The sequence below is a fragment of the Prinia subflava genome, chromosome 3 (assembly GCF_021018805.1).
Source record: "Prinia subflava isolate CZ2003 ecotype Zambia chromosome 3, Cam_Psub_1.2, whole genome shotgun sequence".
In the NCBI taxonomy this organism is placed as follows: Eukaryota; Metazoa; Chordata; class Aves; order Passeriformes; family Cisticolidae; genus Prinia; species Prinia subflava.
This window is the reverse complement of record NC_086249.1, coordinates 76,616,554-76,644,382: the sequence shown is the minus strand read 5'-3', so window position 1 is coordinate 76,644,382 and position 27,829 is coordinate 76,616,554. Positions and strand designations below refer to the sequence as shown.

Genomic DNA, 27,829 nt, shown 5'->3' with positions numbered 1-27,829 from the left:
AGGAAAATATCATCTTTTTTTGCATTTGATAGCTATCATCTGATGACATTTTTGAATTTTATTAATAGGCACAACACACGCATTTATTAGTAAAAAGGTTATCTGCCAATATCACACAGAGAAGTATTATTTCACCAAATAAATCTTGGAGTTGCCTTGCATGCTCTTAGCCAAAGAAAAATCCTTTTTGAACAGAGAGACAGGGGTTGTGTGCACTTTATAGCACGCTGAACCTCAGACACCTATAAAATTAAAGCAAAGCTAGTGGACCTGTCTCTCTATGGGCCTTCAGAAGGGGCCATGTGAGCAAGCAATGACAACTGACAGGGGCTGAAAAGGCCCCTGCTAGTCCAGGCTGCCAACAGGGACTTCCCTGATCTCAGTCTCCCCAAGCAGGAGAAAGTACCTCTGTTGCCCAACTTCTCTTCAGCTGATGCCATCCCTGTCTGGTGCCTCAGGGTGGAAGCTTTTGGCATGCAGCAGTAATTTCTTCATGTTTTGCCAACCACTGTGTTTCCAGGTCTCATGGGACAGCTGAGGAGAGCCATCACCATGATCCCTGCACTGCTGCTGCTGGGTCTTTCAGCCCTTGTTGGTGAGACAGGTTTGAATTGCTGTCAAAAGCACACTGGGAATTGTTTGCAGAAGGACCTGGGGGAGGAAGTGTGCAGTCAGGCCTGAGGCTCCCTTCCTGCATGGCTCTGTAAGATGGCTGAAGATGTGTGGCTGAAGATCCCCAGCTGCTGTCTGAGGCTGCTTGCTGCCCACATGTGTCTTTTAAACCAGCTCATCTGGAGGATGGGACTGAAACCAGGGAAGTCACAGACATGTCTTGTCTTGGTTTTCTCAGCTAACCTTATCCAATCTCCCTTGCCTTCTCAGAAATGGTCTCACAAAAGTAGCAATCTGTTTGGTGTAGGCTATTTGTTCCTCGCTTACTGAGGAAACAGGTTAATTGTCCCAGACCGAGGCAAGCATTCTCCTGAATTTATTCCTCACCAAGTTATCAGGGGGGACAGGAGACAATCCAGCCAGGGTACTCAGCTACCACCAGCCATCCTCTGAGTGGTTCCAAACACTGGGGGGCATTGAATGGGAACAGCCCTCTGAAATAAATACAGAAGAGGCTCTGGTTCTCTCCCACACCAGCCTTTAGACCTAACGGGGTGGGTGCATACTCATCTAAATGGTCATTAGATCCATCTGCTCAATATTCAATTGGAAAAGAACCAATTTCTGTTCTCTGCCTTTCTTTGATAACACTACTGATGGAGAGCACTGGTAACTGTACGAGCAGGGCCAACACAAGGGGATGTGGATTGCAGGTCTGAACTCCCTCTTGCAGGATTTGAACAATACTGCTCTGAGTTCTTATGTGTTCAAACATCTCTGTTTAATATTTCAGCTCCATCTGTGAGTTCCAGTTGCTATGGTGATATAAGTGCTCTTCAAGCCCCCACAATCTCCTGTACACCTGCAAGAGCCCCTGACTGTGGTAGGTATCATTCGCTGCTTGCTTTGTCAACTTGTTTGTACCTGACAGAGAGATGCCTTACCTTCTGTTATTGCCAAATTAAAAGGGATGCAGCTATTCAATCAGCCAAAAGGGAGAAAAGCAACACTTCCTCTCCCAAAATGGCAGGTGAAGCCTCCAGACCTGATGGGAAATGGAAGGACAAACTTCATGTCCCATAGTCAGGATCCTTGACCTCAAAGCAAAGGGAACTAGTACCACCCCTTTTCAGTTAAAACAGCTTCTTCATCAGCCTCCTTACAAAGCCCCAGGGTAAGATACACAGAGCCACGTCCTGAGTGCTGGCATGTTGGCTGAGCTGGCTGGTGCTGATCTGCCAAAGACACACTTCACAGGAGGAAAGTCCCAGGTGTGTAACCATCCTGCCTCTGGTTGACTCACTTTTGGTAACTCCTTCACATTTCTCTTTCTTGCCTGGTGTTACTGCCTGGTGTCACCACACAGGTGACTATGTCACATCCATACTGCTGGTATCTTCAGGGATTTTGCCATGTTCCTTGCATGTAGGCTCTTCCAGGGCAGATGCCTGACTGCTGGCATTGAAGCATAGATCTGAACCTGCTTGCTTGTTTCCAAACGGTTTCAAATTTGCTTTTAAAAAAGCCCTCACTCCCTAGAAATAGAACCTAGCTGTTACTGCAGTGTGGCCAGTTTGTAGTAACACACCCCTCAGTATTTTCAAAATCCTTTTGAAACTTCAGTTTTCTGACTCCAGAAGTGTGCAGCAGAAGAAGAGGATCATGCATTTCACCTCCTAAGAAGCCTCCCTGTTCTCCTGGTCATCCTTGGGTAGTGGAACAGCAGCTCCCTGGCCATAGTCAGAGCCAACAGAGCTGTGCTTGTTCCTCAAACCCCACTGCCCAACTTGATATAGATGTGATTTCTTAAAACCTTGAGTTACTCCTTTGACGCACCTGCTCAAGAGGGAAACCAGGGGTTTGAACAGGGGTGTGTGTGCAAATCTGCCTTTTCCTGCCACAGGATACGCCCTGATACGGAGGACTGCTGAGGCAGACCTCGTACGCCTGAGACGCTACGAGATCCCAATCCGGAGAGTGGCCAGGAACCTGTGCCTGGACCCAGCGCTCATCGGTGCCATCATGTCCCAGGAGAGCCGCGTGGGGCTGCTCCTGGACAACGGCTGGGACCGGGAGCGGCAGAAGTACGGCCTGATGCAGGTACTCCGGGGGATGAGGGGGAGCAACCTCACAGCAGCGTAGGGCACACCCCAGAGCTTCATCCTGGCACATGATGTCCTGTGCTTGAAACAGCACCTCATTGCAGCCCCTCGACACCAAAGGCTGTGCTTACGTGTTGTCCTGAATAAGGTCGCTCCGATGAGTCGAAGCCTGGGAATGCAATGAAGAGGGGGTGGCATTCAGAGGGAAACATATTTTCTTGCTTGTCTTTCCTAGATCAGCAGGCAGCAACTGCAACCTTATGTGATGTGGGATAGTGAAGAACACATAAATCAGTGCTCAAATATCCTGGTTCTTTCCATTAATGAAGTACGGGCAAGACATCCTACCTGGTCCTGGGACCGGCAGCTGAGAGGTACGGAATGGCCTTTGCACTAGGAAGGGACAGACTGACTGATGGGAGGGCCATATACTTGCTGGTGTTGCTTTTAAGGGAAAAAGAGCATCAGTCTGGCAGATTTTACAGCATCTCTTACAGGAAAAACAAAAAAAAAAACCCCAAAAACCCCACAAAAACTCCCAAACAAACAAACGAAACCCTCAAAGCCCTGAAATAACAACCAGAACCAGAGTTTTCTAGTTTAACAGAAGCTGTACCTGACCAGCAGACTGGCAATGAGAAATGGCTGTTAGGTGGACAAATAAGATAGAAAGCAACTAAACCAAAGTCAATGGAGAATGCAGAAACTGAGGCATCACAACACAATTATTATTAATAAGGATTATTGTGGCAGGCTGTTACTCTGTGTCCAGGAAGAATATGATCCAGGTTTCCTCATGGTCTGTGCTATCTGTGTGTTGGTTTGTTCACCCTATGGTATTTCTTACTCTCCCTTCCTTGCTCTGCTACTGCCCTTCCTTTACTCTAATGACATCCTTTTCTGGTAATAGTGTTCCATTTCCATCTGCATTTGGAGACAGTCATGGGCTCCTCCACTACAGAAATAAAGATTTTACAAAATCAGTCACTTTTCAACAATAATGCACAATTGGCACTTGGTCAAGCAGTTCTTGTTTGATGAGATGCATGGTGGGTTTTGCTACAAATTTTTCTCTTAAATCTCTATTTCTTACTTACAAGCCCATAACAACTCCTTCTTAACTCTTTCCAGGGGGAATCTGCACCTACCACGCAAGAATGGGCAACCTCCAGGTCTATGAGGCAGACCCATGCAGCAGAGACTACAACTACGTCAACAGTGTGATTAGGCGAGCCCAGTACTTTAAGAGAAATGGGTTCTAGGTGGTGAACCCACCCTGCCACCGAGCCTCCCCTCTGCAGACGGGCCCAGCAGTGATCACAGTACTCAGAGCACTTCCTCAGCTCTCCTGGCAGCACCGATGCTGGTGGCATTGCCAATGCCACCCTGCTCGCTCCAGCAAATCCCAGCCCCCTGCTCACTGAGGGGTGAGCTCAGCACTGCCTTCAGGAGACCCTCAGGGATGAGATCCCACAAGCTCAGGGCCTTGGAAAGACAGATGGGGACAGACCAGCAATGTTCAAATTTTGAGTGAGGAAGGTGACTCTTCCTGTTCAAAGCTGCACCCCAGGGCTGTTCGTGCATCACCCAGACATGGACACAAACAACTCTCCCTGGGCATCAGCTGTGCTCTTCCCATCTGCATCCACCTCCAAACAGTGTCAACCTGTAACACCCCTCCATGGCCAGTGCAGGGGATGAATACCCTGTTTGCCTTCCCTTGGTGCTGCTGGCTTAGGAGCAATGAAGAGAATTCTCGTGAGCCTTTGGTCTCTGCAGTAGCTGAGTGTTCCTGTAGCCAGCCTTGAGTGGGACAATACTAAATCATGCTTTGCTTGGTCTCCTGAATCCACAGCCATGGTGCAACTGGAGATCTCATCAGGGCATCTATATGGAAAATACTGCAAGTGCCACAGGAGGCAAAATGCCTCTCCATCAGTGAGCAGCACTTGGAGCAGGAGTCAGCCCCATCTGTACCCATGCTGGGAGCTATATCACAGCAATAATTTTGGTAAAAAAACCCACAACTTTTCCTGCTTTAGCTTTGGCACATTTATGCTGAGTTTCCTCCAAAGTTAAAAGCATTTCAGCATCTGTCCCTCTGCCAGGAATCCCAGTTTCTAATAGAAGTGAATGAGCTCTGGTCTGTTTGAAAGTGGATGGGTCTCTCGGTGCCAATTTATTAATTAGAGAACAATAATGAGAATAAGACAGAAATAAAGACAAATGTTAAATCCCAATGTTTATTTTTTTCAGTTTCATGGGGCTCAGTGGGTAGCAATCTACAACGTGAGTAAATAACCCCATTCAGTACTCTTGGAAGGGGTCTAAAACTCTGTTTGAGAACAGGGAGAGAATAATGGTGCTGCAGACTGGATAGGTCAGAAGAGCTGGGCCTGAGCCTGGCTGCTGACCCAAACTCGTGAACATGGTAGTAGGAATGTTCACATTTAGCCTTTCAATTTACAATTTTGGAGGTGTCAGGGTACTTTTCTTCCAGCTGCCACCATTGCTGATGCAGAAGTGATGTGCCTGGCAGTCCTTTCCTGGCAGCAAGGGGCAGTGCTCTGCACGTGCCTGGGCTGCCAGGCAGGGTCAGCACAGGCAGCATGAGAGCTGGATTGAGACAGCTCTGCAAGCAGAGCAATTTTAACCCTGTGCCCCTTGGATTGCCAGTCACTCATGTGCTTACCATCATGGTAAGGACTCTGCATGATTAGCACAGCTTACAAGCAAACTAATTTTATCACCTCTGGAGACCAGAGGGAACCTTAGGTTGTCTCAAATGTCACTGATGTTTTTTTTAAGACTACCATAAACAGTTCAGTGTTGAGCAACCACAGATATTGAGCTATATTTTATTTAATCTTTTGTGAATTCTGCTCTATACGAATATAATTTTAGTAAATTCATTACTTTGTAATACAAACTTATGAAATGTATCACATGATTGTCTAATTGACATAACTTATGTAAAATTCATTGGATGAAGCCTTTGCTGCATTATGTTATGTAAACCTCTGTGTTACAGAAACCTCTTATGTAAAGCCTATGAATGAATTTTTGGTAAACTTCAGATGAGGCAGAAAATCTCATTGCTGGCTATGTGTACAAAGCTGGGGGTTGATTTCCAAGGGTGAGCAATAGTGGAGCTTTCTTTGGTTGGTCTCATGTCATCCTAAGTTGCTGCCAGCAAGCTCCTTGTCACCACTACTGGTGCTGCCAACCCTGCAGAACTCTGAGCTCCTCAGGAGTCCACTTTGAGCAAGTGTTAACTACAAAGCTGCTGCTTCATGTTGTGGTAGCAACACCCAAGGGCCTGCAGACCTGCCTGCTGAGTTATGCAGCATCACCACAAAAGTTTATTTATATTTTAAAGTCTATTTAAAATTCCAAGTTATGGAAATTCTGTATTTTCTTCCAAATGTTGTTTTAGGGTACCAGCACATTGCAGCAAATACAGAAAATCTCTGCAGAAAATGAGTTAAAGCTTGATAAATTGGTAGGAAGGAGTAAATAATTAAGGAGAGTTTAACGGTAGCATTAAGTAGCCTTGAGATTTGAGCACAAGGTTTCCTGACAAACAATGAGTTCAGATTGTTGCTCCCCTCTGATCTCTTCCTGGCCACCTTTGTCCATGTTACTGGAAGTTTCTTTTCTGCCTGATGTAGACAGAGCAACTGCAGTCGCACTCTTGGTCACCCTTTTGACTCATGGCCTATTGAAAAAATAAACAAAAACAAAAACAACAGACATCTTGCAAAGCAAATGATCTAATATCAAGTAACATATCAGAAAAAGCAGAAGCACAGGCAAGGAAACAGAAAAGCCAAATCAGAGAGGAAATAAAGGTCCAGGGAATCAAAGACCAAGACACCTGCCTTGAAACATTGAGGAAGGTGCTAGAGTAAAGGATGGAATGGTTCCTTCAGGAGATCCTGTGGGACAACAAAGCAACAAGAAACTGTCAGGAGGGTTCTGGCAGACTGTTTGGCAGGGAAAACCATCTCAGATCAGTTAAAATATTTATCCAACTGGGTAAGTAGCCAAGAGAGAAGCCATGGTTGTGCCATATTATGAGGTCAATAATGCTTTCAGCATAAATGTGGAGTGCCCTTGTATGTGAAGGGCTTTAAAATAAGTAGAAAAAACACTGGTTATCAGCAGCTTCTGGCCAAACTGGTGGGATTTTCAAGTGGAGTTACACAAATCTGTCCTACACCAGTTTCTCTGAAATTTGTCATCAGAAAATGAATGGAGGATGTGAGCTATCAAACCATGGGCTACATGGAAAGGGAACATGAGCACTTCCATTGTGGTTAGAAACTGTGAAAACCAGTCAGGAATCAAAGCACTGAAATCAATTAAACACAGATGCAAAACACTCTATGAGGTCAAGAAGTGGTGTAGCAGGTGGGCAACCATCCCACAGAAAGGGCTGGGGATTTGAGTGGGCAGCAAAGAAGTTGATGCCAGAGGCAGGAGAAATCAAAAAGAAGGAACATCTCGTTTGGGGGGTTATCTTTGTTACAGCATGGTGTGTGAAGCACCTGGGGTAACTCTTCTCTCAGCTATGCAGCTGCCAGTCAGTGAGGCTTGGCAACAGGGTTTGAGCCTGTTGCACCAACAAAAATGTGCTCAGGACAATCACAACCCCGATGGAAAGCACAGCCTGTGGAAATAAGGAATTAGTTCCACCCCCCAAAAAAAGAGAGAGAAAGAACACAGTTATGATTTTCTAATATGCAAAAAAACCCACAAAACCTTTCAGGATAATGAGGTAATGCAACATTTCCCAGGTGTTTTAAACAACATTCAAGACCCACATGTAAAAGTAGCTGTACATCATATATAATCACAGAATAGTTTGAGTTTGAAATTACCTTAAAGATCACCAAGTTCCAACTCCCCTGCCACAGGTAGGGACACCTTCCACTAGACCAGATTGCTCAGGACTCCATCCAACCCAGCCTTGAACACTTCCAAGGATGGGGCATCCACAACTTCTCTGGACAACTTATTCCAGTGCCTCGCCACACTCACAGTAAAGAATTTCTTCCTAATATCTAATCTAAACCTGCTCTCTTTGCACTCATGTTTTGTAGAGAGGGGAAGTGCAATAGGAATTTTCCAGGCTAACACTGCTGAGAATGAGCAGAATGAGAACCAGCAGTCAGCAAATGGAAACCAAAATGCAGACAGGGAAGAAAACCTCTGTTGGGGTCCTGTGATTTGGTTTTACAACTCATGTTACTACTGGGAAACCTATTTAAATGTGCTTCCTACAATAAAGAGCAAGTGTGAGGTGGAGTCTTTCTCTCTCATCAGCCTGTTAAGCTGGAGGTGGCATGGGCTGGTCCCTCTGTGGCTCAGGCAGAGATCTGCCTGGAGTCTGGAGCTGCAATGATGGCTTTCACAGAAACAGGCAGAGGGACCAATTAAACCACCTCTTTCAGCAGTAACTGAAGCAGCAGGAAAACACTGTCAAAACCAAGTCCTTGTCAGGACCCTATGCCACGTGGGAGAACAGTTTGTTCTGATGGCTGAATCTGAATGCTGCAGCTGGATCTGTGTGAGCCACATGTCCATCTCTCTCTCTGAGACATGCAGAAAACAAAGAGAAACACCAGCACATGAATGCAGTGCTGAATAACTGTGTTTGTTCTGCTTTGTTACTCATTGCAAAACTGGGCTGGGATTTCCTAGCCAACAACTTGTCCCCAGGACAGTGCCTCTTACACTGCCCAGGATGGCACCAGCCTGTGGTCCCAGGGACCCCTAGGGAGCTGGTGGGGGTAACTGCTTCTAATTCTTGCCTCAGTTTATTTAATTGCCTTCCTGGAAACTGAATACTCCCATATTGGATGTACAGGACCTGCTTTTTCCCATTTCAGGGTTAAAAGAGACATGTTGAAGGATTGCAACCTCAGAGCAGTTTCCCACCAACGTCCCTCAAATAAAAGCCTTGTACCTCTCTCTAGCATTTATTTCTGTGTGTTCCTGCCTTCTTGTCCTAGAAGCAGGGATTTATTGCAAGCAAAAATTCTGCTTCTGCACCTCATCCTGGTGAGGCACTGATCCAGCCTCTATGCAGGCTCCCACTCATGCCACCATCCCACATTTACTGCTCCTGTGGCCTCGCTGACCACTCTCACAGAACTCAAAAAGGATAGTGCAGTCCTACTACAGCATTTTTATCAGTAGCAACTGGGATTTCCACACACAGGCTTTTAGGGTGCTTCTCTTTTTCTGTAATATTTTTATGCTGTAACATTTTTATCCTTCCCATACAGCATCCCTCCTCCACCTCTACACCCTACTCAGTCATTCTGCTGAGGCTGGCAGTGCTATATCTCATTGCTTTTCTAGCCTGCACCAAGTCTCTGAAACACCTTCTGCCTCAGGGTTGTCATTTGGTCCAGGCATTTGGGTTCTGGCTTGATTTTGAGGTCTCTAGCAACTCTAAAAAACCTTGTAAGTTTGTCCTTGCTTCATTGCTTAATACTGGATTTGCCAAATCTTTCCACCGTAATCTATTTTGTCTTCGTCATATATTGTGATTATGCTGTTTATGTCCCTCATGTTTTTTTCAGAGGTAAACTGAACATCAGCCTTGTTCACCTTGCAGATCACATGACTTCAAACGAAATATTCCTCTATACTTATCAGCTTTCCCCTGCTTCTAGTAGGAATGATCTTCTAAAAGCTCTTCAACTTCCAGTGACACGGTTGTCTATGGTACAGTTCAGGTGCAGCCTGCCCCTTCTGTGCTGCACCTCTCATCCATGTTTTGCCAGTTCCTCACATGCCTCAAGCATCTACAAATCCCTGCATTTCCCCATGAGGCCACCTTGCAGCCTAGGGACACGGACCTTCTCCCAGCATCCAGAGCACCATGCATTCCTGCCACGGGCTGGGTAACATCCCACAGCTTAAATGGGCTTGATTGCCTTGGGAAGCTGGTGTCAGCCTAGTTACTCCCCCGAAAACATAAGTGGAATCACTCATTTCTTACCCACCCCTTATTAAGCTAATTAGCAATTAGGAGAAATGTTCAAGAGCATAAAAAACCCACACAGTGAGGATGTGGCTGACCTGAGACACTACTGCTGCAGCCCTCAGTGTTTCACAAACACTCAATTTCCAAGAACTGGAAAAGTTTCTTGTTCCAAAGTAGGCAAGGAGAAATTTGACTAATTTCTGTCCTTTAAAACAGGTTTTATTTTATTAATTCCCTGCTTATCCAGACATCGCTTAGCTGATTCAGATCAAGAAACTAACAAAATTTTCAAAGGGGTTTGCGTGTGTGTGTGATTACAGAAATCACAATTATAGATTTCTCTCATAATAATAAAAATCCTGGCAGCATATTTTTTGTACCTTTGCTCTAGAAATGAAGACAAACTCTAAAAAGGCACAGCTGCATGCCTGAGCCATAAATGCCATACAGAGGACCAGATAGTCCCACAGATGTTTGCTCTGAACCACTAAACTGCCAGAGTAAATCCTTCCTTCCTGCCAGACACAGGAGAGAAGAGTGCAGAGTAGCTGGTACTAGATGTGGTCCAGTGCCCAGCAGCATGGCTTCTGGGGAAACCAAACTGTCCCTCCCCTGAGACTCTTGTAATCAACGAGGAGCTGCTTGCTAATTGATCATGGATACAGATATTGAATGGATCACTGTGGCCCTTGCTATATGGACTAGAGGTGGATGTCCTACACTTACCTCATGCACAAAGTATTTCAGTAGCAGGGCTGTCAGGTTGCTCTACATGGAGGCTGAAGAGCTAGCCAGGTGTAAATAAAGTCCCAGGGAATTCAGGTGAAACTCTCTAAGTGTGGTAAAGGAGGTTTGTATAGAGAATATGGGCAGGGAATAAAGTTGTTCATGGTGGGAGTGCCTCAATTACTGCAATGTAGAAGATGCAAACTAGTACATCCTTTATGTTTCTGCCCCAGAAATAAGAAAATAGTAACACAGACCATTTGGAAATTAATGGTTTGTGAATCACCTTTGGTGGTATTTTGAATTTTTAAAATGTCACTTGTTTTGAGCCACATCTGTTCTATTCGCCTTCCTGCCAGATGCCCTTTCTTCTGTTTTAACCTTCTTTACACTCAGTCATAGCTGTGAACATGAAGAGCCCCGTGCATGAGCTGCTGTGACTTTTTGCAGCTGGTTCTATGGGAGGTATCAACAGTACTGCAAAAACTTACAAAATCTCTCAGTGCAGTGACACGGGACGAATTCCCCCGCTAAAAATGTAAAAGAGCTGCTGAAAGAGCAAAACAGCATTTCACACCCACGAAACCCACCGAGGGGGAGAAGAGGGCAGGGTAGATTGTACCGCGGGAGTTGTGCCATCCAGTGGCTGTTTGCCTTACTGCCGCACAGCTACAGTAGCTGTGAAACCCATGCTGCCTGCTAATTTGGGGGTGTTGACCTTTGTGGTCTCTGTGCAAGAGGGGATAACAACAGGGGCCTGGCGCAGTCTCTGCATATCCGAATTCCCAGCAGCTGCAGCTCTGGTCATGTTATTGTTCCTGGATCTTTGCCTGCAAAAATTCGATTAAATCCAGAAGCGCATTTTCCCACCGTCAGCATGTTATTGCTTCCAAGAACTGAAGGGGAGCAGTCGTTTCCAGACAAGCTTTCTCCTAGTTCTAAACTGCTAGCAATGGGACTTTAAATTAAATTAAAAGCTATTTCATTTTTTAAAATCTAATTGTGTAGAAGAGAATCCCTGTTGTGTTTGGGAGGATGCATAAGTTGTTAGGTGTCTCTGTTTCTTGTACAACCAGCGGGGGTGGGAAGTGCACTGAGCCAGCTGTTCCAGAACACTGCCAGCAGATAGAAAGCTCATTTGTCTCCAGGAAGTGCATTGAGAATGTGGGGAGACATCCTGCAGCAAACATGTCAGCTATGTGATCTTGGTCTAATATTCTTGTAAATGATTCACTCTACCAAAGTCTGTTTTCCATTAGGTGTTAGCATTGTTCCTCTCAGTTGATGTTTGTGTGTTTTCCCTCCTGCAATGGTGTGTTAAGACAACAGATAAATGCAAATACCTTGCAAGTCAAACAATCTGCAAGTCAGATAAATTGTAATGGGTGTAATTGAAGGATGTTTCTCTTCGATTTTCTTGTAGCTATGGAAAAGCAAGCTGGAGCCAGTGTAGGATTTCAGATGACTCTCTTTTTTTTTTCTTTACTTTTTTTAAAATTTGGAATAGAAAACTTGCCTTTTTGAGATGCCTCCCTCCACTGGAGGAAGCTCCAAGTCACAAGCTTAGACAAAGACAGCTAAGTTTTAGGTAATTAGGGAGATAAACTGGGCACAAAGCAGCAGTTCAGCTCACAAGGTGTGTGAGAGCTAGCATGACCGAGAGGTAATCCCCTCCAGAGCAGGCTACACACACCATGACTGCATCTGCTAGCACAAGCACCTGCACTAGGATCAAAAGGATGCCATGGGTTTCAGTCATGGATCTGAAGGCATTTTAACAGCATGAGTCACACATTGCACTGGCCTGACATCTGGTTGTAAATACTGCTCTGTGCTGCTTGCAGCTGAAATCAGCACGTGCTCTTATGCTGTTCAGAGCGTTATGGGACTATACTGAATGTTGACACAACTGGAGCTTTGGAGACAACTGTGAAACCAGATGGTCTGAGCTGTGCAGGTGGGCACTAGCTCAGTTGTTCATTCTCTCCTTACACCCAGGCACAAGCTCATCCCTATTATGGATCCTGGTCTCTGATTGTCAGTCCTTGCCAAGCAAGCAGATTTTTTCACAATCAACAAAGATCCTACTTGGGCACAAAAGTTTATGTTGAGAATAGAGTTGCCCTTGAGATGACATTTAAGACCATCACAGAAAAAATGAAAGTCTTCTGGGTGTATCCAACCCCTGAAGCTACTTTTCTCTCTCAGTTGAGAGTTTCCCTCAAAACATAAACTTCTGAACATTTCTCCACTATAGTCCTACATTAAAAGGGACTAAATCTGGGACTAATCCACCCAAAGGCTTAGATCTAAACCAAGATTCACTTCACTCTCAATCTGCATGCTAGAGGACTGCCCTAAATCTGAAGAAAACTGTCTTTTATCTCATCTATGTATGGATTTCTAAGGCGCCCTTCAGTAAAATTAGTCAATTCTATCTTTGTTTCATGCTAAACAGATTCAGAAGGATTCAAACTGTCAGCTCAGCCATAATGACCTATAGGAAAACTGGGTTTGGATTCTAAAAATGAAAGGCAAAGTCATGCATGTCATATTGCTGGAGTTCCTGTCTCAGAGAAGACAGCAGAAGAACATGGAGAAATACCATGCCAAGATGGCAAAAGCTGGCAATGGTGAGGGTCTTGCTCCAGCTGTGATTGCTGGTATCATCTTTCAAGAGTCACATGCTGGGACAGTGCTGAAGGATGGCCTGGGTGACCATGGGAATGCATTGGGCTTAATGCAGGTATGGTCAACCTTCTTAAAAACACAAATCTTACCTTTCCTTTGAGGCAGAATCAGAAGAGGCCCTGTTGAAAGGCAACCCCCTAAACTTTTTCAGCCAGCTCCTTGGCCAGGCTAAGGCCAATGCCAACCAGGCTAAAGCCAATGCTGACCAGGCTGTCAGCTCCCAGCACCAGGAAAGGAGCTGGTGAGTATCAGTGCATGAGCAGACTGCTTTTACAATGTGAAACCGATGATTGCTTCCCAGCATTCCCTTGGGATTGAAGAGATTAATTGTTCCATATTTCACATTTAGATAATAAGTCTTATTTCAAAAGCACCTTTTTAAACTGAGCATGCTGTAGGCTGCAGCTACATACCATCAGGTTAATTACACTTTATGCACCACAGGGGCCTAGCCAGTGGGGAATCTTGCTTCATTATTCATGCCTACATTTGTGCCCAACTTGTTTGCCAAGTTATATCCTCATCTGTAAAATCCCTAAACGTTTGCTGCAGGCATGGGATCTGCTTCTGTAACAGCTCCAGCTCTCTCAGACTTGTGCTTTACAACCTCATGGATAAAGAGGAGATCCTCATAGGAAATGGATTTTCCCACCCTCGATTCAGCTGGGCAGGAGAGGACCAGTCACTTTGTACCTGGAAACACTGTGAAGCAGCAGTAGTCCTGCTTTCTGCATACTGTCACCTTTACAACAGCAGCTGTGCTGGTTTTTCAAGGCTTTGACAGACAAGGAAGTAGGGCCACTATTCCTCTTTGGTGCCCAAATGTCTGCCCTTCACACATGCTGGCTTTGCCTGCACCATGAGAAGTGCTTCTGTCCTCTCCATATAGTCACAAAAGAGGTAAAGCCTGAGATTAAAGACCAAAATGAACACAAGCAGCCTGTAAGCAACAAAGAGCTCTGGATAAACAGTGGATAATAGTTCTGGTGAGGTGATGTTGCTGTTTCATTTTCAGGCTGGCTAACAGTGCCATAAGACTGGTGCATCATGGAACACTGAAGAGCACTTAGCACAAGACACAGAGATTTTATACAGGATGATAAATCCAGAAAAAATCCCCATCTTGGACAAAGGAATGACACCTCAGAGGCTGAGTTTTGTCAGCTTTGAAACCCTTCACATGTAAAAAGCCAAGCACGATAATGCAGAAAGCACTGCAGAAAGCTAAACACATCCCCATCCCTATGCTCACGTGGACTATTCCTCAGTATGCACTAAAAGGAATAGAGTAACAAGATTTGGTTAGCCTTCTAGCAGCTTTTTGAAACATGGCAAGTACCATGACCTTTTTCAGTTGCAAGGAGCAAAGGTGGGCTCTCCCTCTCCTCTCTCCATTCCATTTCTTTTGTGGTTCTATACCCACCTACAAAAAGCAACCTGTCCTGGTTGCCTATCCTGGCAACTCTGAGGTATTATTTACTGATGAAGTAGCACCTTTGTTTACGTGTTTCTTTCACTCTCATTCCAGGTGGGATCTCAGCCTGTAATGCAGGAGTTAACACTGTCCAGACCTATGACAAAATGGATATTGACAAAACACACAACTGTGCCAATGATGTGGATGCAAGAGCCAGGTTTTATAAGAGAAATGGATATTGAGATCTCTGAGTAATGATTAGATTTGAGGCATTGATTGCATACTTTGCTTCTAATTAAAAACAGTCTAGATTTATCCCCCCCAGAAACAGTAAGAATGGGGGAGGAACATGAAGCCAGGAACAAGTACAAAACTCACAATGGGTTTTTTTCCCAGGTAAGGCTATAAAAAGAACTTAAAAGATAACAAGGCTAATAGTCCAAAATGTAACTTAACCTTTTGCCTTTTATTTTTTTCATCTTACTTCATGAGAATATTCAGAATTCTCATCTGTGCCTGCAGTTTCTCAAGCAGCAGATTAATGCTGCAAGTTGTAACACTACTTAACAAGATTTTATCCACCTTCCATTTTACCTGTCGCTACAGGTGTCTAACAGCTGGACAGAACAGCAGTGCCAGCTGCTGAGAGAGGCTGGGCTGTCCTTGGCAGAGGCTCCCAAGACCCAGCTGGACAAAGCACTGTGGCTCAGTGGCACTGACCTCAGTGACCTGTGTTAAGCAGGAGGTTGGACTATAGACCAAAAAGGTACCTTCCTGTGATATTACACACTTCTATTCAAACTACACACCCATAATCCCAGTGCTATCAGCCAACTTTGGAAGCCTTTTCCATGGCCTCAGGTCAAATGTTGTGTTTTCTTAGGGGTCAATGCCTGTCAGCACAGAAAGTCTAAAATTCTCAGCCTCCAGGATTCTAACACCTTCCAACCTGAATTTTGCAATCATCTTAAGGCAGTCGTTTGTTCCTTACACAAAAAGGCAATGTCTTATCTGTGCTTCATAAAGATCTATGTGGAGCATTACAAAGCTCCATTACTGAAAGGGTGTGAATGCACACAGTGTTTGTGCACCCTGCTGGTTCAAGTTTTAGGGTTGAGAGGTCTGGGATAGCAGACTAACTGTACAAGAGTGCATTGGGGGGACTTGGGGGAAATACCATTTCAGAAACACCCAAACGTACACATATATTAAAAAGTTTGAAAAAATACAGTTTTCTTTTCATTGGAACTGTCAGCTTGTCAATTAAACATCTCTGTAAACATCTCCTGTAGCTGAATCTTACTCAGAAATAACGAGTACCATGTATTTTCCCTTCTCTCTGAGGGTGCCTGCTATTAGCTCTGCTTTAGCTTCGATAGTTTATCAGACACTTTTTAAGCTGTGAACGGTACCAAGCCTTTCCATTAACACAGGCCCTCCGGGATACCCTGCAGCGCTTTCGTAGGCTGCAGCGCCAGATCCATCCGGACATCCATGGGCAGAGCGTGTGCGATGGAGCTGGCAGAGCCCTCTGCTGGAAGCTCGCCAGGCTGCAGTGCCACGGACACGAACCCCAAACGCGCCCGGCAAGGCTGAGCCAGTCCGGCTCTGGTGCTCCGGGACACCGATCCAGTAACAAGTCTTATTATTTGCTATCCATCAACAGCAAGATCCATTTGCCTAATTGTGTCCTAGCAGTCGCACCATCTCTTTAAAGAATGCCCTGTGCCTTGGATGCACAACACATGTCCTTCAAAAGGGCTCAAACTCTAGCTTGTACTTCCCTGTGGGAATACGATCAACACCTTGCAGAGACTGCAGTTACAGCACACTGCAGGACAAGGTGCTGAGCAGACACTGGAAAAAAGGAGGGAGGTGAGAAAAGCAACATTAATTTGTCTGGAAAATTATTAATTTACCCAAAGAGAGGTTAATTTATCACTTTTTCCATGCTATTTTATTTCAGCTTAAATTGTCACTTCTTCCTTCAGCCTGGCCATAGGGGCCGTTACACTCCTCAGTGCCACTACCACAGCCTATCCTTTTCTCTCTGCACTGTGCCTCCAGGTTTTATGTCCCTGTACCAATATATCTCTTCCTTTGAACTCCTACAGGTGTTTACTCTTCTCTGCAAGCAGGCAGAAAGGATAAACACTAATTTTCAGTGACTGCATCTCTGATGTTCTCAAAACATGCAATCATTAATACTAACTCCTCTTCAGTGTGTCTAATGTGGGAGAGGCTCACAGCGTGTTAAATTACAGAATTTATCCTGGCTGGAATGCAAACTACTTTATCATTTGATACAGCAGCAGCCTGCTGACTTTGGCCACAGTTCTTAAAACTGTAAATAAAACTACACACACAGTAGTATTTTATAAGCTTGCAGCCCATAATTCTAACTCACATCAGAGGTTTGCTTCAGGGTCTCTACATTTCTAATGTCTGCCATTTTAGAAAAGGAAAAGCATTAACCTTCACATAGACTGCAGCTCTTAGGCTATTATTTAGAACATATTACTGAACATTTAGGATCAGGGGATTGTGTGTGGTAGATAGGGACAGGCGCCCAGAAGATCTTGGATGTCACAGAAAGATAAGGACCCTCTGCCCCCCTCTGACGTAGTAAAGCCCCCTTTGACTATTTAACCCCGTGAGGTGTGAGAATAAAGGCCATTTTGGACCATCCATCATATTGATGCCAGTGTGTCTGTGGACCGAATAACCCGGGAGGGGCTGGGTTATCGTGCTGCTTTCTGGAACCCAGGTCGCCTTGCCTTCCATCAGGCAACAGGGGATACACATGAAAACAGCAAGTTTCCTGAAATCAGACAACCAACCAAGAGGTGAATAACTCCTGTTAGTCCCAAATGGAGAGTCCACATGCTTAGTAAGCTACAGTAGAAGCCAGATGAAAGGCTGTCTGCTAGGGAACAAGCATGAGATCTGGATAACTGTGGTAAATCACTCTCTGTGGACAGCCACTCAATTCTCACACGACTACGAAACATAGGGCATTCCAATTCCAATTCCAATTCCCTCCTCTGTGCAGTGAAAGTCCTGCAGCATTGCTGTAAATCTTTACTGCTAGCTGTGAAATGTCCTCACCATCATTAGCTAGATCTATTCTACTCACTTCTCTGCTTATTTGACTTTATAAATGAAGTTCTCTTACAGTTAGCCAACAACTGCAGCAATCTAGCTACAAAATTCAAACACAAAGACAGAGAGCCTATAACTCATTTAATATTTCAAGTAACTATTAACAACATTGAATTTCATATCTGTACATCTGCAATCCTTCTTTAAGCATCAGTATCGCCTTTGCCATTCATACCAGAGTTAAGAATTTTTACATGTTATACACAAACTCTTAACTGGGGATTTAAAGTCTTTATTTTATAAAATCTAAATCCAACCAGCATACTTCATGACTTAATTTCTTTCTGCTCCACAGGTTTCAGGCGCTTTTTGATGACAAGCTCTCCCCTGGCTGTCAGAAAGGTGCTGGACACTTCCTCTTCTGTTGGCAGCCCGTGGGGTAGTTTCAGTGGCTGTATTCTACAGGCAAAAGAGTTTGCTTAGTGGAGTCCTGTGACTACAAGGGAATTACATTGAATGTCCCAAATATAAATAAACAAATAGTTAACAAACCTTATCAGATGTTTAACAACTTTCAGTCTGGAATTCACAGAAGGGATATTTTTGTGCAGTCTTGGCTGATGTGCCTACGTAAGGGATAAAACAAGTTTTACAAACATGTTGCTATGTACCAAATCTTTGTTCACTGAACTTTGCACACTACCAGTAAAAAAATAAACCACATCTGCAAATGTAAGATTTAGAGGAGTGCCATGCATCAAGAACATACATAAAAATATGCAATCAAAACTTGATTCAGTAAAAGGACAGTTTCATCTTTATTCCTATTTCACTATAAATGTATTTTTATGCCAACTGTTAAAAATACTATAAACGTAAATACAAGAGTTTAGGGGCAAAATTGCTTTCTTCAACTATATGTTAAATTGATCAAGCACACATTTTTTCTCTGTAATGTAATACTGACTAAACAAATCTTTGCACAATGTGCAGTTGGCCCGAAAAACTCAGATAAACACATCTTTGACACAAACTTTAGAGTCTTGAACTTGGAAGCCTTTTCATTGATAAGTGAGTTTTATTTACCTTCCTCCAATTTCTGAATAATATGACCCACAGGGACCTGAATTCAAAGTATTTACAAACCTATTTCTATTATTTTAGAAGAATTCTCAGGGTAAAGTTCTCCTCAGGCAATGCAGCACAATACCTTACAGAGATATTCTGAATTCCCACTAAAAGCACATTTGCCACAAAGATTCCCCTCAGCTGTTAAACACACCATCACCTTCTCAGATTGCTTCATGGCTGCTATAAATGTAATTCTGGTTTGTGACTACAAAATAGAGGTCCTTATAAAACCCACCACCTTAGTGCTACATTTCTGACAAGTACAAAACCCAACAATCATACTTTCTCCAGTCCCAGGTCACGGATTATCTTCTTTTCCCAGTATGGGCGGCCAATGACACTTTTTATTCTAGTGATGATGTGGATTTTGTGGGGCTCCTCAGGGTCACCTCCATACTTTTCATGATCTCCAGGCCGTGGCTGAAATACCTAGAATAAAGAGTTCACAAAACCAAAGGGTTTTTTTCCCTAAATATCTGGTCATCAGTACTGCAGTTAACTACTGTCCAAAACACACTTCAACCTTGGTAAAAATTCTTACACATTTTTCATTTCAGGCGGTCAAAGCACCAACAAAATTACCTTTTATAACATGAAGTCAAACATATTTCTATGATGGTTTGCTGATAAATAGAGTAACTCTTGAGTTTATCCACACAATGGCACAGAAACACATGGACAACACCCTGTACCAGCACAACACCTAATTTACGTGCATTTTATCAGCGAGCCTGTGCTCAGCCTCTGGGTGGCAAGTTTTCCACAGGCCTTTAGGGAAAAGAGTCAATTGACACCAGATGGTATCCTGCAAAAAATAAACTAAAACTCTACATATAAAAATGTAAAGTGCAAGTCAAGCACATACCGAGTCTGGAATTCTCGACCTGGTAAAAAGGCAACGAACCCACACCGGAGACGCCACCCCCTCTATCCTCTTGCCCAGCACCTGCAAAGAGAGAAGGGCATAACTTGTCTGCACTTTCCTTATAGCTCTGAATACTTGCGAGCAGGTGACACCGCTGCGAGTCGCAGCCCCACCCGGATCACCGCCCCGAACAGGATGCGCAGCTGGATCAACCCCCCCGAGAACCCGCTTGGATCCCTTTCCCGGAACCCCATCCGATCCCCCCTCTCCCGGAGGCTGCAAGCCCCAGCCCAGATCTCTCCCCGGATCCCCACCTGGCTCGCCCCTCCCCCTGAATTCCTCACACACCGGTCCCCACCCCACAGCCTCACCTTCCCGGTGCCCGCAAGGCCCAGGCCCGGTTGCCCCTCCCCCTGGATTCCTCACAAACCGGTCCCCACCCCACAGCCTCACCTTCCCGGTGCCCGCAAGGCCCAGGCCCGCCCGGCCCGCCGCGGCCGCCATCCCGGTGTGCACCCTTCGTCCCGCCCCGGCACCGCTGCTGCTGCACTTCAGTTCCGAGCGGGCGGAAGGACAACGGTGCGACACCCCCCGCCCGTTCCCCCGCCCAGTCCCCCACTCCCCGTCCCGCTGCCGTCGCCAGCCCGGTCCGCGTCCCCTTCCCGGTCCATGTCGCGGGCAGGGAGCGGTGGCTATGCCGCGCTGGAGCGGGCCGGGGCGGAGACGGTGAAGCGGGCCGTGCAGCTGGATGTGGCGGGCCGGTTCCAGGAGTCGCTGGTGTGTTACCAGGAGGGCATCGACCTCCTGCTGCAGGCAGTGAAAGGTACCGGGCGGGGCCCCGCCGGCGGCGCTCGGGGTGGCCCTGGGGACACGGGAGCAGTGTTGGAGCCCGGTGTCCCACGGGGAGGGAGGGGAGTGGCGCTGTCCTCCCGGGAGAGCCGGGCCAGGCAGCGCTCGGGAGGGTCGGCCCCTGTGTTTCACTGGCCCGTGACTTTTTGTGACTCGCAGCCACGACAGATGAGGCGAAGAAGCACCGCTACCGGCAGAAGATATCGGAGTACATGACCAGAGCCGAGGACATTAAAAAACACATTGAGAAAGAGAAACAAGGTATAAATACCTAATTGGGGGGTACCAAGAGAGGGCAGTCGGGCCCTTCCCGGTGATTCCAATCACCAGGACACAAGGCAAGGGGCAGAAACTGATGCACGGGACGTTCCACTTAAATATGAGGAAGAACTTCTTTACTATGCGGGTGACCGAGCACTGGAACAGGTTGCACAGAGAGGTTGTGGAGTCTCCCTCTCTGGGGATATTCAGGAGCTGTATGGACACGATCCTGCCCATGTGCTCTGGGATGACCCTGCTTGAGCAGGGAGGTTGGACCAGATGTCCCACTGTGGTCCCTTCCAACCTGACCTGATCTGTGATTCCATGAGCTGTGATGTACCTGACATATCCCTTTGCTTTTGATTGTCTGTTGTTATGTGAATGTTTGACGGGCACGGTGGTTTAACATGACAATTATGTCCCGACCTTCAGTTAAAAAGAGATTTACTTTCCTTTCAGATGGCAAATACCATAAGCAAATCAGGATAGAAGAAAATGCAACAGGTTTTGGCTATGAAAAGCTTTTCCACGAGTACCTCACTGAGATTGTTTCTGAAGTTTGGGTGGAGGACCCCTACATTCGGCAGGCTCATCAGGCAAGTAGATATTTGATGTAACTACAGATGTAGTTACAGATACAGATGTAGCCACTAGAGAAATTCTAAGCTACTAAATTAAATAAAACTTTTTCAGTTGTATAACTTTCTACGATTCTGCGAGATGCTAGTTAAGGGGCCATGCCAGGTGAAAACAATCCACCTCCTCACTTCCTATGATGAGGTAAGTGTCTAGATTTTGGGTTCTATTTCCCTGTACTCAGATGATGCCACCTGCAAAATAAAATACAAAAATGCAGACTCGTTCCTAGTTAGCAGGGCTTGATATACTCAGGTTGTGATGCTTTCACCAGAAAACACAGATTAAGAGAAAAATAAAAATGTGATAGTTGAACATAAATAAGTTTCGAAATTCAGAGTTTCCTGCTAACAAAATTCTGGGTAAGCAGAATCTTAAATTGAAATTTCTGTGAAAGATTTATTGTGGAAAATGTCATAAAAAACAAAAGTATCTGTTGAGACAAGGGGTTTTTTGCTCTTCTGACAGCTGTATTTGTCATTTTAGAGGCTTTCATGAACTGAAACTCTCAAGCTACCACTGGGCTTATTTAAACTATTACTGTGCTTATTTCGGCTCAAATAGTACATATATAGTTTCAAATGGCTGAGAGTGAGCTCCTCCTTCACATCCCTCAGCAAATATACCTGTAGTCTGTCTGCTTTTATCCTGTCTTTGAAACTGTAAATCTGCTTTCATCCAAGTTACTTTCTTCTGGTTTACTTTTATACTGAACAGGTTTTGTGTGTGAGTTTAAGAAGTGGTGACCAGAAGTAGAATATATCGTTAAAAAAACCAAACAAAACCCTATCACATTATTTTCACTTTTGATAGGGTTGTGGGAGGAGTCAACAGATGACTGCCTTGGAAGAAATAAAACAGTCGTTGAGTAATTATGGAGTAACACTGAATATTGACTTTTCGTCTTCAATACATGATCGAGAAATCAGGTGGGTGATATAAAAAATGACCAAATGCCAGTTATTTGAAATCCAACTATTTAACCCTAACTTTTGAGATAATTACAGCTGTGGTTAACAAAGTAAAAGGCAGTGGCCCTCACTGGATGTAATCAACCCTCCCTAATTGTGAATGTAATATTAGTTGTCTCTGTACGGAATGGTGTCTTCTGTGCTTCACACAGGTATTGGTGACGGTCAGTACAGGAAATAATTGTGATTGAAACAAGGAGCTTGTGCATCATGTGGATGTAACCTTTTTGTTCAACACACTCGTAGTATTCAAATTTGTGCATTTTTAAAACAGATTCAACAATGGGTGGACGATTAAGATTGGAAGAGGTCTTGATTATTTTAAGAAACCACGGGTAAGGATGCTTTGTTTTCTTTAAATAATTTAAAATGAGCTCTTCTACAGTATATGCTCAACATTCAGTTCTGTTCACTTCTGCAGGGTCATTTCAGCATTGGATACTGTGACTTTGACTTGCGACCTTGTCGTGAAACAACAGTGGATATCTTCCATACTAAACACACAAAGAAAATGTGATTAGAAATGACTGTTTTTAATAAGTGTTTTCATAAGCATAAAAATGTAACACTGAAAGATGTTGCTTGAGTCCAGCTGGTTGGCCACAGAAGCAACTCTTCTAAGTACTTAGTGCAGCACAGCTTTTCTAATCTATATGTTTAAGAATATTTGAGACTTTCCAGTTTGAGAAAACAAAACTGCATGATTCCTTCATTGTAATTCTGTAATCTCAATTAGTACAATCCATGTCTAAATTTTATCTTGATTTCATAACAGACCCTCCATTGTGTCTTCCAAAAGCCTCTTTCCTGCTGCCATTTCTGTTTTTACTGTTGATTTTGTCTTGAGCCTGTTTTGGATTTTATATTTTTAACTGACCACCTCATAATCATTGGAAGCTGGGCTGACACATGTCCTGTTTTATAAGCTGTCTTATTTATTTCCTTTAATTCCCGTATTCTAGTCATGACTACTATTTTGCTGGGGTTTTGTCAATCCTGTAATACTTTATTTCCCAGACTTTTTTTCCCAGTAATCCCAAATTTCACATTCCATTTTCCAAGCTCTTTGCCTACAAACAGGGTAGTGTTCAGTACAGTCAGTTTAGGGTTGTCTTATGTGTCTCTGCATAATGGATTTTGGACTGGGAAGGCTGCAAACAGCTGTATTCTCTTCCCTGTCACTCCTGTGTGTCCTTTCATTCCATGATACGTGGCCATACACCTGATATCCATCCTTTGCATTAAGTGTGGAAAGGATGTGTGATCCTCTCTCAGTCCTACTCTCTGACTTTAAAGTCCAGTGACTGGCTTTTCATGCCACTCTCAACTGCAGTAAGATATTTCGCTGCTACTAAGGTAGTCCCCTAAAAAGAATAAATCTATGTTTTTTCAGAAGTTGGATACTCTGAGTATCTCAGTTGGTCAGAGCATGGTGTGAATAATGCCAAAATCATGTGTTTTATCCCTGTAAGGGCCATTCACTTAAGACCTGGACTTGATCCTTGTGGGTCCCTTGCAATTCAAAATATTCTGCAATTCTAAGCAACATGCTATTTAGAATAAAGACAAAGTCTTTCCTTGTCATTCCTTCAGCCCTTGGAAACCAGAAGGTATTACCAGAGGAAATGCTTTTTTTTTTTTTTCTTACACAAGAGTTCTTTGTTAGCAAGAATCTGCCTATGTCATACACTCTGACATAAAAAACAGGCAGAGGCCTCTTTTTCAGGTCCCATCAAAATCTTTTCAGCCTCAGGACTGACACGTGCCTTACACCTTCTGCCTTGTAATACGGTAGGCCTCTATATTCTAGTAGCATATTTATTGCTAGAACTTTTTTGTTTCTTTTTCCTGATGGTTAGTGTTTTCCATTTTTTTTTCTTAATGTGCTTTATTATTTCATTTTCTGTCATCTAATGCTGCTGCTCTTTTCCTCTTGTTTCTAACAACAAATCTATTCCACAGCAATCAATAAGAAATGGAACTGGTCTTTGCCTTGTTTTCTAGGACACAGTGCTCTGCCATCTTTATCCTTTCTCATAATAATATTTCAGTTTTGCAGTGTTGCATCAGCAAAATGAGTAATATATGTGCCACAGAGCTGTGTGCTATTAGTCATTCCCCCAAACATTCCATAGGAGCTCCCTGGCTTGCTGCTGTGACATAAAGTTGAAGTTTCTAGTTACTTGTGAATTTTATTTGGTTCTGTATAATATATGCCTATTTTTAATGGGAATAAAGGTTATTTTTTATTATTTGTAGCTTCAGTCATCTGTTTGATTTCTTCACTACATCAGGTAATTCAGGGAAGCTGTGTAATGCCTCCTAGATCCAGCCACATTCTGGAGAAGGCTCACTGTAAATACAGGAATTTCCCAAATGTGAAGCTTTGAGTCTTTTAACCCAGTCCAGCAATTTCAAACACAGAGAATCATAGAATTAATTAGGCTGGAGAAGAGCTTTGAGTCCAACCTATGACCTAGCATCACCTTGTCAACGAGACCATGGCATTGAGTGCCACATCCAGTCTTTTCTTAAACACCTCCAGGGATGGTGACTCCACCACCTCCCTGGGCAGCCATTCCAGTGTCTAATCACTCTTTCTGTGAAGAATTATTTCCTAATGCCCAGCCTAAACCTCCCCTGGTGCTGCTTGGGGCTGTGTCCTCTTGTCCTGTCACTGGTTACCTGGGAGAAAAGCCCAAACCCCACCCTGGCCACAGCCTTCTTTCAGGTATCTGTTCTGACCTAATCAAAATTGCATTACACTTATTCTTCAACAACAGTTAAAATACATCTTGAGCCTTTCATAATTTTACTATATATACAGCTATTATTTAACATTAAAACTGTCACTTTCAGTTAATTGTTGCCTTTTATGAGAAAATCTGCTAGTTGCTAACATAAAGAACCTCTTTCTCCTAATTTGTATTTGCATTTCCAAATGTTTAGCTTTGATACCAGTACCCATGGCAGCAGGGATTCCCAGCTTTGTGACAGGGACAGGAACAGAGGAGGCACACGTGGCCTCTGTCCCAGTTAGTCTCTCCTGCCTTCATCACATAAAGCCCCACACTGAACTTCCTAATCTTGCCCTCCTCTTGCACATGCATGGACAACAGCCCTAACCCAGGGTGGATTTACAGTGATTCAGTGGTGAGCTGAGCTCACTACAGTGCTTGTACAGCAGAGGCACAGCGGCACCAGCAGTCTGCAGGAAAGGACTTTCAGTCAGAAACCGGGGAACATCCCTCTCCACACAGCTCACTGGCTGTGACACAGCCTTTGGGCTACTCGCCACAAGGAGCAGGATGCAGACTGGGGCATCCAGTGCAGCAGCACAACACCAACTTTACACCTACCCCACTCCATCTGTGTCAGCCACTTGTACCTTCTCTGCTACAGGGCCCATTTGGGATGCCCCCACCTTATTCCCTGATTCAAACAGCAATTATGTCTTGTCAGCAGTGTTTTCAGCCCTGCACTTTGGGAACATCAGGTGCAGGCAGTGTGAAATTTAATTGTAATATTAAACAAAAGCACAAAATCGAACAGTTTGTTTTCCACAAGCTGAATTTTTCTCTTATTAGTGAATGTTTTAATTTTGATTTCAATACATTAAATAAAAAAGCAGCAGAATTTTAACTTACATTTTCAAAATGCAAGTCACATTAACCTTATCATATTCTCACATAGTAGGCTCCACCTGCTGTGCAACTCATCGTCCTGTGGACACGCTCTTAGCAATGTTGTCACTAGAGTAGTGATTTCGTTTGGACAAAACTTACTGCCAGTAAGACTCTTGACCAGTTCACTGCACAGTCCTGGTGGCAGCCACTGTTCTGGCAGATCAATGTTACAGACTTCAATCCTTCCATGCTTTACATCCAGATTTACTTTAACGTCAAGAACAGAATCTTTATGGGCCATGTTAAGACATGTGCTAACACTGAACTTTGGTGTCTTTCCATACACCCATTCCCAGGTTTGTAGTTCTTCAGTTTTGTTACTAATTCCAGGAAGCAGAGTCTCATCAGCTGGATTTATTAAGGTGATATGGTGATCTATCTGGTGTTGCACAGCATATTCTTTAGCAATGGCATCCAGGAGCATCTCAGAAGTTAAACTGGCATCCTCTTCAAAGAGATTTTTCACTGAGGCAGGCACGCTGGGAGTGGCATTGCTCTTCAGCCCTTTATAAGGACTTTTTAGCACAGAAGATAAAACAAACTTATCTGCATTACAGAGTAAGGTACAGTGGTGATAAGCACTTGTCCTTCCCAGCTTTGCAGCAGTGCCTGAGATTTTGTATTGCCTGTCTAGCAAGATGTCATATCTGTCAGTGACATGTACATCTAACTGGGGTCGCAAGGCTTTCAGTGCCTTCACAATGAGCTTCAGGTTTCCCATTCGTTCGTATTTTTTTCTGGTTGTGAAGAAAGTCAAATTGATATTACCTAAGTCATGGTAAACTGTCCCTCCTCCACTTCTTCTCCTGGCTAGTTTTATGTTTTTTTGCCTCAATAGCCTGAGGTTGCATTCCTGCCAGGGATTCTGATGTCTCCCTATTACCACAGCAGGGGAATTTCTCCAAAGGAAAAGGACCTGTTGCTTTTCTAAATCCATGTGGTCATGGATCCAGTCTTCCACAGCTAGATTTTGGTAAACATCATTAGAAACAGACTGGATAATGAGGCCTCCACTAACTGTGCTCCAGAAGCAAGCTTTTGGAGTCCTGAGGATGCAGGACAGCCAAAGGCAGTTTTTTAATGACTGGAGTACCATGTTTTTAATAACTGGACAGCGGATGGAAGGGATGCCTGCCCCGCTAATGCTGAATGCGGCAGGAGAAGAGCCGGCTCCTGTGACAGAACTGAAATGCCGGCGGCGGGCACGGGACAGTCGCGCTCTTCCCACAGCAGCACACGCGTTCCCGGGGCGTCAGAGCAGCTGCTCCTCGCGGTGCCTGGTGCCTGAAAGGCCAAAGGAAGAAAGCAATGTGTGTTTTCCCCTCACTCAACGCAGCCTTGCTAATGCGGTTTCACTTTGCGCAGTGCAGCTTTGTTAGGGGTTTCTGCCTTCTTTTCCATTGGGTTCCTGGCGCGGCGCCCCCTCAGGCCCCGGCGCCGCGTCCCCGCCCGCACAGCCCCGCCGGGCGCCCGGCGCTACTCACAGCGGGCAGCGGAGCGGTCCCGGCGCCCGTCCCTGTCCCTGCGGGCTCCCTGGAGCCGGCGGCCTCGGGAGCGCCTTCCGCTTCCCGGGTGAGAGGTGCTGGGGGCGGGCGCTACGCCTGCAGTGCGGCCGGGGAGGGCCGAGGGCGGCGGCCGAGGAGGGCCGGGGGCGGCGGCCGGGGAGGGCCGGGGGCGGCGGCCGGGGAGGGCCGGGGGCGGCGGCCGAGGAGGGCCGGGGGCGGCGGCCGGGGAGGGCCGGGGGCGGCGGCCGAGGAGGGCCGGGGGCGGCGGCCGGGGA

The 27,829-nt window shown here is 45.0% G+C and overlaps 5 protein-coding genes across 5 annotated transcripts; 3 read left to right on the top strand and 2 right to left on the bottom strand.

Moving 5' to 3' along the window:
• Positions 1 to 102: 102 nt before the first annotated feature.
• LOC134548656 (lysozyme g-like) lies at positions 103 to 7,082 on the top strand. The gene is made up of 5 exons (XM_063393551.1): positions 103 to 595; positions 1,406 to 1,495; positions 2,516 to 2,712; positions 2,950 to 3,088; positions 3,846 to 7,082. The coding sequence occupies exons 1-5, from the start codon at positions 526 to 528 to the stop codon at positions 3,974 to 3,976; spliced, it is 627 nt and encodes a 208-aa protein (XP_063249621.1). The 5' UTR covers positions 103 to 525; the 3' UTR covers positions 3,977 to 7,082.
• A 4,393-nt stretch (positions 7,083 to 11,475) lies between these two features.
• On the top strand, positions 11,476 to 14,790 carry LYG2 (lysozyme g2). Its single transcript, XM_063393446.1, is given in 6 exon segments — positions 11,476 to 11,635; positions 12,308 to 12,391; positions 12,981 to 13,186; positions 14,147 to 14,235; positions 14,237 to 14,280; positions 14,660 to 14,790. Coding segments are annotated over 6 exon segments (714 nt in total).
• A 3,136-nt stretch (positions 14,791 to 17,926) lies between these two features.
• On the bottom strand, positions 17,927 to 20,229 carry MRPL30 (mitochondrial ribosomal protein L30). Its single transcript, XM_063392572.1, has 5 exons — positions 20,100 to 20,229; positions 19,647 to 19,727; positions 19,064 to 19,210; positions 18,203 to 18,276; positions 17,927 to 18,109 (listed from the first exon to the last, which is right to left on the bottom strand). The coding sequence occupies exons 1-5, from the start codon at positions 20,148 to 20,150 to the stop codon at positions 17,977 to 17,979; spliced, it is 486 nt and encodes a 161-aa protein (XP_063248642.1). The 5' UTR covers positions 20,151 to 20,229; the 3' UTR covers positions 17,927 to 17,976.
• An 86-nt stretch (positions 20,230 to 20,315) lies between these two features.
• On the top strand, positions 20,316 to 24,625 carry MITD1 (microtubule interacting and trafficking domain containing 1). Its single transcript, XM_063392573.1, has 7 exons — positions 20,316 to 20,469; positions 20,655 to 20,756; positions 21,216 to 21,352; positions 21,450 to 21,536; positions 22,206 to 22,321; positions 22,638 to 22,698; positions 22,785 to 24,625. Exons 1-7 carry the CDS (start codon positions 20,316 to 20,318, stop codon positions 22,878 to 22,880), a joined length of 753 nt encoding a protein of 250 aa, XP_063248643.1. The 3' UTR covers positions 22,881 to 24,625.
• A 1,290-nt stretch (positions 24,626 to 25,915) lies between these two features.
• Positions 25,916 to 27,619, bottom strand: LIPT1 (lipoyltransferase 1). The gene is made up of 2 exons (XM_063392571.1): positions 27,534 to 27,619; positions 25,916 to 27,333 (listed from the first exon to the last, which is right to left on the bottom strand). Exon 2 carries the CDS (start codon positions 27,143 to 27,145, stop codon positions 26,027 to 26,029), a length of 1,119 nt encoding a protein of 372 aa, XP_063248641.1. The 5' UTR covers positions 27,146 to 27,333; positions 27,534 to 27,619; the 3' UTR covers positions 25,916 to 26,026.
• Between the last annotated feature and the right edge of the window lie 210 nt (positions 27,620 to 27,829).

What these genes read in the sequence shown, in the direction of transcription:
- LOC134548656 (XM_063393551.1), top strand. Translation starts at nt 526, where the DNA reads ATGGGACAGCTGAGGAGAGCCATCACCATGATCCCTGCACTGCTGCTG. An exon ending in GGGTCTTTCAGCCCTTGTTG is followed by an intron (nt 596 to 1,405) that starts GTGAGACAGGTT and finishes TTAATATTTCAG; the next exon opens with CTCCATCTGTGAGTTCCAGT. An exon ending in CTGGGACCGGCAGCTGAGAG is followed by an intron (nt 3,089 to 3,845) that starts GTACGGAATGGC and finishes AACTCTTTCCAG; the next exon opens with GGGGAATCTGCACCTACCAC.
- MRPL30 (XM_063392572.1), bottom strand. Translation starts at nt 20,150, where the DNA reads ATGGCGGCCGCGGCGGGCCGGGCGGGCCTGGGCCTTGCGGGCACCGGG. An exon ending in GCCTTGCGGGCACCGGGAAG is followed by an intron (nt 19,728 to 20,099) that starts GTGAGGCTGTGG and finishes CTCTCTTTGCAG; the next exon opens with GTGCTGGGCAAGAGGATAGA. An exon ending in GTTGTTAAACATCTGATAAG is followed by an intron (nt 18,110 to 18,202) that starts GTTTGTTAACTA and finishes TTTTGCCTGTAG; the next exon opens with AATACAGCCACTGAAACTAC.
- MITD1 (XM_063392573.1), top strand. Translation starts at nt 20,316, where the DNA reads ATGTCGCGGGCAGGGAGCGGTGGCTATGCCGCGCTGGAGCGGGCCGGG. An exon ending in ACATTCGGCAGGCTCATCAG is followed by an intron (nt 21,353 to 21,449) that starts GCAAGTAGATAT and finishes AAACTTTTTCAG; the next exon opens with TTGTATAACTTTCTACGATT. An exon ending in ATTATTTTAAGAAACCACGG is followed by an intron (nt 22,699 to 22,784) that starts GTAAGGATGCTT and finishes TCACTTCTGCAG; the next exon opens with GGTCATTTCAGCATTGGATA.
- LIPT1 (XM_063392571.1), bottom strand. Translation starts at nt 27,145, where the DNA reads ATGGTACTCCAGTCATTAAAAAACTGCCTTTGGCTGTCCTGCATCCTC.